Below are 9,126 nucleotides of genomic sequence, written 5' to 3'. Positions count from 1 at the left end.
GTGTAAAACCTGTGAGCATTTTAAATCACATTTGAACTAAATGCTTATAATCTGTAGTTGTATTTGTATTGTTGATTTATTGTGTGAACGAGGCGGTATAGTATTATAGTAGCCTACTATAGAAAGTTATAGTGAGTTTTTTGATCGGACAGGGATGGGAGTGATGGAGGCCACAGCTCTGGGAAAGAAGCTGTTCTTCAGTCTGTTGGTGCGTGACTTTATTGACCTGAACCGTCTGCCAGACGGCAGCGGTTCGAACAGTTAGTGGCCGGGGTGTGTGATGTCTCTGATGATACTGCTGGCTTTCTTCTGCAGTCGACTCCTGTAGATGTTGTCAAGGTTGGGCAGCTCAGTCCCAACGATGCGCTGAGTAGCCTTCACCACCCGTTACAGGTCCTTCCGCTCTGCGGCTGTGCAGCTGGTGTACCACACAGTTATGCAGCTGGTCACGGTGCTTTCAATGGTCGACCGATAGAAGTTTACCAGCAGTTTTTGTGGAAGCCTGGCCTGTCTCAGTTTCCTCAGGAAAAACAGTCTCTGCTGTGCCTTTTTCACCAGGTTTGAGGTGTTTGAGGTCCATGTTAATTTATTGGAGATGTTGACTCCAAGAAACCGTAGGTCTTCCACGCTCTCCGCTGCTTCTCCATGGATGTGGAGGGGGAGATGGACTTCCTTTTTTGTCCTCCTGAAATCAACAATGAGCTCCTTAGTTTTGTATGTGTTAAGGACAAGGTTGTGCTCATTACACCAGTCCGTTAGATGTTCCACCTCGAGCCTGTAGGCTGTCTCATTATTGTCTGTAATAAGACCGACTACTGTGGTGTCGTCTGCAAATTTGACTATGGAGTTGGAGTTGTGGATGGGGGTGCAGTCGTTGGTAAAGAGTGTGTAGAGCACAAAGAGTGTAAAGAGTGTGAAGAGCATGGGACTAAGTACACAACCTTGTAATGTATTATATTATTATGTATTATTGTAATATTATTATTGAGGGAGAATTGTCCAGGGCTACAGAAAAAGCATTTGGGGCTCTGGTCATGAGTGAGCATAAGAGTCACATGACACTGGTGTAAGAGGGCACAAAGTGAAAAAAAAAACAATGCCAGAACTGATTTTCTTTAACTTTTTCTATAGATTTTGAACTGTTTTTTTTACTTTTTCCGATAGATCTGAAAAATATAATCCTCTTGATAAAGCTATTTTATAAAAATATTCTTTGTTAACCTTGCACATGTGATCATTAGGATAACATATGTTGCTTTATACTAGTAAAGCACATTCATAGTGTGATCATCATCTTCATCAAAGTAAATTAAGTTGGATATTTGAACACACTTCTCTCAAATGAACTGTTCGTTTTGATTGGTTTGTTCTTCCTGGATTTAGTTCATGTTGCTCTTTGTGCCATTTACTCTTTGATAAATATAGTTGATTAAAGTCACTCCATAGAAACAAATTAATAATATGTAGATGAGCATGACATCAATGATGGTAGCTATTGAGTAGTGCAACAAATAAAAAAAGGGGACGAGTTTAAAGGAAAATAAACTTTTGATTGACGTTAATTTTCTAGATAAGGGTCCCCCTTATGCCCAGAACTCTATTTTTAGGCTCCCCCTTAAAACCTGTTAAACACCAAGGTCCCCACCGGCGGGGACCCTGTTTTTTTTCTCACGACACTGTGTCTCAGGGGATCTTAATATTTAAGAACCTATTAATGTGTTATACCAGATTAACGGAAATAATCTCAGCTAACTGACGATATAAACCATTTTTACCAAAACAAAACACAAGTCTCATAAGAAGCATCTAAATGACCCCTTAGCGAAAAATGCTAACGGACATTGGCACAGAACTCAAGATAAAAGTACCCTTATTACTTATCGTAGCTGCACATACAAGATATCTGATTAAAGATGAGGTTCCACAGATTATTGAAGTATATAGTATCATCAGTGAGTGATCCGAACTCGCGACAGGGGAAGCAAAGACAGACAACACGTACCTTTATGGAGCTTCTAGGGAGATCGTCTCACCGTAGCTGTCAATCTGATCAAAAGACGTGTTCAATGGCATTAAAACGAGAAAAAACACGGCTGAATCGGTTAATCCATAGGTCTTTAACGTCTCTGTATAAAAAAATTATTTCATTTATAATCCATAATTCCATTTTTATGTAAAAATTGCAGAGCAAAAGTTAACTGCTAATGGTAGCCACCAGAGTGGCTGCTGCTTCCGGTCTTGGCTATGCGGCAGTCTAACACACACATTACCAAATAAGGACTATGTGGGAGTTCCCCTCGATTCCATTGGCTCTGATGATTAGAAAGATATGTCACATGTCAAAATCCAGCAGGGGGAGCCAGAGATATGGAAAATCCACCCAAATGGCCCCAGAAGAGTTTTTATTTTTGCTAAATCTGTCTAAAAAGGTCAAATATCACTTGTTTTGCATCAATCTTGATACAGGGTACTTATTATATGTTGTACTTTGGATTCCTAAAGCTTTTAGTCTACTAACCCATCATCCAAGGTTAGTTATCACAAGTAGCGGCCGGCCCATAGGGGCGCTAGGGGCGCAAACCCCCCTCTTCCCACATGTTTGATTGTCATTAAAAATAAAAATATATATTTATATATTTTTTAAAGAACAAGGTAAATATTATATAGTTGGTATCAGTAAAATGTATAATCTACAATACAATCTCGTTTAAAATTGTTTTACGATGTCTAAAGTTACTGATAAGTCACATGTTTCCTGGCTGGCCACAGCGTGTATCATTACCCTCTCTCGCCCGGGTGGTAGAAAGGAGCCCTCAGCCAGAGCAGCTGCAGCCAACAAGCTGACTGTTGCTATCTGTAAACTATGCCGCCGAAACATAATTTCAGCCAATCAGCGTCTTCAGATCTGATGCTCAAAGGGCACCCTGTCAGCGCCCTGGCCTGTGTGTCTGTGAGTTGTTTAGACTCGTATCCAAGGTGACGCTACAGTAGTTGTCTGCAGGTGGAGACTACGGTGCTAGTGGATCGCCGGAGCTGTCGATTAACATTTACATGCTTATTGTAGTTGTAAGGGCAATGCCTGTAGCACCATGGAGCATATGTGTGGGCTGGACCTGTATTTTACAGGAAAAGAGTGAGCAGATGGTCGAGTTGTCAATTCTTGTTCAGTTTTCATCTTCCTCACCCTCTCAGACTTTGAGTTGCCGCGCTGCTAAAGAGACTCGCTACCATGGAAACCAAACAATGGTGTAGCTGTGTTAAAGTCTGAGTGGAAACAGTCGTGAGTAAATCTGATTTTGTCAGAAATCGGGAGAAGTGCGGGAGTTTCGCGCGAAAATCGGGAGGGTTGGCAAGTATCACACACACACACACACACACACACACACACACACACACACACACACACACACACACACACACACACACACACACACACACACACACACACACACACACACACACAAGCACCAGTGTCACAAAAATGTCTTGTCCCCCGGACCGCCCTAGTATGTACCATTTCCATAGCCCCACCAAAAATATTTTCCACCAGCCACCACTGGTTTTCACTATAAGTACAATATATTTTTGGGACGGACACTATAATTTACAGTTTTTTACCATGTTCAATCTGAGTTTTCTTTAAAATAAAAAACATCTATATTTATTCTGACTTTTCTACATCCAACTCACAGGTTTATCATTACTGTGAGAAAAAAGATGATTAATTTAACCCTTTTAGAAGGGAAGATATGGTCATTTGTTCTGGGAATGTCATTTTCGAGCCTGAAACCTGAAAAACAGGCTCAGGGTTTAACAGGTTTGAAAGGAACATTTTCAGAACATTTTCAGATTAGAAAAAACGTTTTATATAAAAAGTAAACTTTCTAGTCCCCCCTTTTATCTGGAACTAACTATTTAGTTAAAGGTCCATCTCAAATAAAAGCCAGGTACAGTTGGTGATTCTGAATACAGCAACCTGGTGTGGCTGCAGATGAGGTGAATGAGAGCATAAGTCAAGGGTTAGAAACCAAAACAATTAAAAGAGACTAAAATGCTCCTCAGAGCTAAAACTGCAGAGCCAAGTGATGATTTTCTGATTGTCACAACCATCAACACATTTCAAGTTTCACATTTCCATGGATACATTGTTCATATCAAATGATTGACTGACACAGCTATTCAATAATACTCCACCTGACCACCTTTCTCCTTTGTTCAGCTTCCTCACATCCTCTCTATTGGACAGGCCCTGTTCTTTGTCCCACCCTTGACGGACAGCCCCTCTGCCTCTCTATTGATTACATACAGTTCTAAATAAACATAGTTTGAGTCCATCCAAGCACCAGCCAACAACAGGGGCGAGAGACTGCTTTAGATTCATTAATATTTATAGGCTAACGCAGGTTTTTACAGACCTGTCACCGCTGCTGTAACTGCTGCTGTAACTGCTGCTGTAGAAATACCCGACAGTCTATTCACAGCTTACTCCTGGCACAGCTGAAGCCCTAAACACACACATGCACAATCCCACACACACAGTTACTTCTCATGATTTGTTAAAATGCTGGTCTTGAAGGGGAAAGGTGATTTTTTGTGTGTGTGTGTGTGTGTGTGTGTGTGTGTGTGTGTGTGTGTGTGTGTGTGTGTGCGTGCGTGCGTGCGTGCGTGCGTGCGTGCGTGCGTGCGTGCGTGCGTGTGTGTGTGTGTGAGTGTGTGTGTGTGTGTGTTTGCATCCGTAGCGTTTTTACCACTTAGGTCAGGAATGACTTTCCTCTTCAGTAGCAGCAGCTTCTTCCAGGTTTGTGACCATGACAGGGAAATTGTCTGTGTTGTGGAGGTGAGCAGACCCCTCCTCGTGCCCTAATGAAAGACATACGCTGTTGACAACTTCTGCCTCATCAAATTTGCCGGACAATTGAATTCCCTAGTTTTCCCTCAGATTAAAATACATGCTGCGTATACCGGTGATTGCTTTAACTGTGAGTGAACTGAAGCCGTTTTCTGAGCTGGTCGGGGCCAAGTCTATTTGTATAGCTCTTAGTCACAGTTACAGTCTCTGAAACGCCCACATTATGGAACAACAAATGTGGAAATGAGTTAGAATCTGTTGATAAGCAAAGTGTGGACATTAAACAATACTATAGCAAAAGCAGGTGCTTTTTTTCTTGCTTTCTTGCAGTCCATCTCATCGTTGTTTGTGATGGTGTTGACGTCCTCAGCGCTGCTGTTGGAGTGACACACACCCACTGCCAATCAATCAAGCAATCAGCTGGTCATCAAAACATCACTCACTGCACCTTCTCTTATCTGCAAACCTATGCAAAGTCCTGCTCACACACACGCAAAAACAAGTGCACACACACACACATACACACATACACACACACACACACAAACACGCACGCATGCACGCACGCACGCACACACACACACACACACACACACACACACACACACACGCACGCATGCACGCACACACAAACACACACTGGCAGCTGTACTGGTACAGTCAATGAGGTGGCTCATTGTGATGAATGGCTGGGCGAGGGTTTCCCCTGGTGTAATTCTCTCACCTGCACCCATCAAATGTTTGGTTCATTAATTCAAAAAGTCATGCCTGTCCTCTGAACGTTTTCACATTCAGGCTAAATGAATTGGAAACAAATCAAATCCAACAACCTGCAGCAACTTGGCAGCCTGGTCACACCATGGGATCATTTTTACATACCCTTGAACTTTTTCTCACATGGTTGCGTCTTAAGTCTGGAAAAGTGATTTTTCTTTCAGCTGGTACACCATGGAAACCTCTCAACAACTACAGGATGGATTGCCATGAAATGTTGGTAGAACTTTCTATAATTCCCATGTCTATAATGTATTTTATGCTTATAATGTGTGAGAATCTGCTTTTGGGTTTATCCTTTAACAATAATCACTCATAAATATTCATAAATGTTCTATATTCTTTTTTTCAATATAATTTCTCATGAAGTCAAATACTTAATATTCAAATCAAATATCACAGAGTTTATGATTTTTGGAGAGGGTCACAGTGCATTTGCATTTGTTGTCTGTTAAAAAAATGCACTTCATTTTGGTTTTTTCTTTAAAATATGTAATCTTTTATTTGTTATACTTTACTTATAGCAAGTAGCCTTTGCTTAAGACATTTACGTTTTTAGAAAGTAATAGCAACGTTTTCTGCAGATATTTAAAGTCCAGAAGATGTTTCTTTATGCATTTAGTGACTTTGTGCCACCATGAGTTTGATTTGTGTTTCTGAAACTCTCCAAACAGCCTCAGACTTTGTGTTTAGTGCTAAATAGCAACTGTTGCATGCAAACAAACAAAACTAACTCAGCATGTGACGTAGCACATACTTTTATTATCTGTTTTATTATTAGTTGTGAGTGTGGTTCACCCTATTCTTGTTAAACACGAGCGTCATCATTGTCCTCATGGGCCGCTACGGAAGTGGGCCGGTCGGACGATGTGGGCCGGTCAGATAAACTTGCGGTACCGAGGTGGGCCGGTCGAGAGTCCCGGGCTGATTTTTAGTCCCAGTCCGCCCCTGATGCTGAGGTTAGCATTTAGCTCAAAGTTTAATAGCAAACTTTATCTGACGTCATGCACCTCTATCTATTCACATATTTACTTTTAGACTGTGAGTCAGCTTCTGCCATTGCAGCATCAACTTTGGATGACTCACATAGTCCTTATTTGTTTTGGTACTAAATGGAATTTCTAAACCGTAATCTAAATCTGCTTCTTCTTATTTTCTCTCCGATGGTCTTTTGCCTTCACAATCTCCATCACACCAAGGTCATTTTTCCCTTTAACAAACAAACCGTCCCCACCTCCACAACAGTGTCATTATCCGTGCTAAATCAAACGTGAGAAGTGTAGTTTCTCCTACGTGTTTTCTCTGTGGGTCTGGCTGAGAGTCAGCTGCCATCTGGATGTTTCAGCACCACGGACAGCAGACCGAGCAGATCCATTATTAATGCCTCTGGTGAGGATTTCCAGAAAGATCCACCTGAAAAACAGCAACCTTAAGAGAACACTATGCAAGGATAACGTAAAGACATGTATAGCTTTTTTATCACCGAGTTGAGTAGAGTTATATCATCGTAGAAATTAACAAAAACTCATCTCCCAGCTTTTTATCTTCAGGAATACAGTTAAGCACTAATACAATTCATTGAGTTGCTGCTCCCAAACTGGTTTTATGACAAGGCTTGGTGCTGTAAAGGGGGTGTGGAGAGACTGTGCTCCTGAAAGCCAATGATTTCTGCTCCTGCTCGTGTTTGTTTTCCCAGGCACCAACCAAAAGTAGTTAACCCACCTTTTCCTTTACCACAACGTCGCTACAAAGTCACCACGGGGCACCTGAGACACATGTAAAGTCCCTGAAGGAGTGTTGCAGGGATTTAAAAGGCCAGTGGGTCATCGGTCATTGGTCCACAGGACCCTTGAGCATCTCCAAACCGAGCAGCCGCCTCCTCCTCCTTCGCCACTAAAACACCACCCAGCAGCATTCAACCCGACGACTTTGCGGACTGCAGACTAGCTCCTCAAGAGGAGGGGAAAAAAGGGAAAACTTTTCCTCAACTGGAGTCTGATAGGCGGTGAGGGGTAAAGTGATCATTGCGTTTGCATGGATTATCGATAAGTGCAAAAAAGAGGCATTAGTTATTAATATATTCCTTTAAAGAGCGGGGATGCGAGAGAGACGCCACAGTGGCGAGGATCGCCCGCGCTGAACCGGAGGAGTCACTGGCAGATGATGTCCCGATGTGAGAGTGCTTCCAGAGGAGACGAGGGAGGATGAAGAAGGGGGAAGAGGGCTCTGGAGCGGCAGAGGTGGAATATAATGAAGTTGAGTGGGAAAGGACTGTGCACCGTGTTCACCAGCACCCTCCTCTTCGTGTGCGCCCTGAGCGAAGTTGTGGTTGGATTAAGATGCGTCTCTTTGGGATCTACGGTGAGGGCGCATTTCCACCTCGGCGCCGCGGCCGGGGCTTTCTACTCCGGGCTCCTGGTGGGGGTCGGCCAGGTGCTGCTGGGCTCCGCGCTGCTCTTTTGCATGGAGAAGCCCGGCTGCAGGAATTTCTTCCTCCTCGGGGTTGTGGTCTTCTTGTTGGGGGTGCTCACCGCCTTCTCGGGCGCTGTGGTGGACGGGGACACTGCTTCTTTGGTGGAGAGGAAATACACCCACTACTGCTTCCACTCTTTGGAAGAGAGCTCTGCCTGCGAGCAGCTAAGGGATTACCAGCGGAGTTTGGTCATCTCCACTGTTCTCAGCACCCTGGAGTGCCTCCTTGGGCTCATCAACTTGGTGGCTATCAAAAGGTACAACTCAGCGCAGTTTACTAGGAGCCGACAGAGACAGCGAGCCGAAGCGATCATCTTCAGCGAGGAGCGGGACTGCTCCTCGGCGGATTTCCAGCCGGTGTCTTACATCAATCTGGGTGTTTTTAACGTGTTGGACGAGACAGGTGCAGAAGTGCAGTGCGGGGGGCATCCTTCAATAGAGCTGCCGGGATACTCGCCAACAGACCCGGAGCTCAACCATTGCTTCCCTTTCTCATACCCACTCCCCAGCGAACTCCCGCCCGCATATGAGGACATTTTCCCCGCTGAGGCATGCAACACATAGCCGCTCTGGAGCAGCTTTCTCCTTTTCCTCTGCTGTGACAATCAATGACTTAGAGCTTAAACAATCCCATTCTTCTTGTTCTTGGTCCAACTCACACAACAACAAAAAGCAGTAAGTTACAAAGGAGGACCAGCAGTGGATTGAATTCACCTGATTCCTTCTCATTCTGATATTTTCTTACATCTGCCTGGTATTGTACATCAGCAGTGAGAATATGAACTACTCATCAAAGTGACAGGCCCAGACAGTGCAGGCCCATAAACGCAACAGCTTGCTAGTATGACAAAAGCAGAGTTTGTGTTTTGAATGTTTGCTGTTAAACATTTTTACTTGTGAATAAAAAGTGTATTTAACCTCAACTGACGTCATGAAGCTGCTGCAAATATAGCTTAATTCATTCAACTTTTCGTAGGTGATCCATTTACGCTTTCTATGTTATCATAATCTAGAGCCATGAACTAAGAAGG

At 43.4% G+C, this 9,126-nt stretch overlaps 2 protein-coding genes across 2 annotated transcripts in view; both read left to right on the top strand.

Annotated features, from left to right (window-relative positions):
* Positions 1-370, top strand: part of aup1 (AUP1 lipid droplet regulating VLDL assembly factor) — a gene marked incomplete at its 3' end in the record, with an annotated part of 3,591 nt that extends 3,221 nt beyond the window's left edge. Inside the window, exon 6 of the mRNA XM_079671280.1 lies at positions 329-370. Coding sequence (XP_079527406.1) covers positions 329-370 — 42 coding nt within the window. The remainder of the gene's footprint in view (positions 1-328) is intronic.
* Positions 371-7,372: 7,002 nt separating this feature from the next.
* Positions 7,373-8,792, top strand: tmem271 (transmembrane protein 271). The gene has a single exon (XM_079672975.1). It carries the CDS (start codon positions 7,874-7,876, stop codon positions 8,657-8,659), a length of 786 nt encoding a protein of 261 aa, XP_079529101.1. The 5' UTR covers positions 7,373-7,873; the 3' UTR covers positions 8,660-8,792.
* The last annotated feature ends 334 nt before the right edge of the window (positions 8,793-9,126 follow it).

The sequence above is a fragment of the Notothenia rossii genome, assembly GCF_949606895.1.
Source record: "Notothenia rossii genome assembly, chromosome: 3".
In the NCBI taxonomy this organism is placed as follows: domain Eukaryota; kingdom Metazoa; phylum Chordata; class Actinopteri; order Perciformes; family Nototheniidae; genus Notothenia; species Notothenia rossii.
The sequence above is the reverse complement of the archived record's forward strand: the minus strand, read 5'-3'. Positions and strand labels throughout refer to the sequence as shown.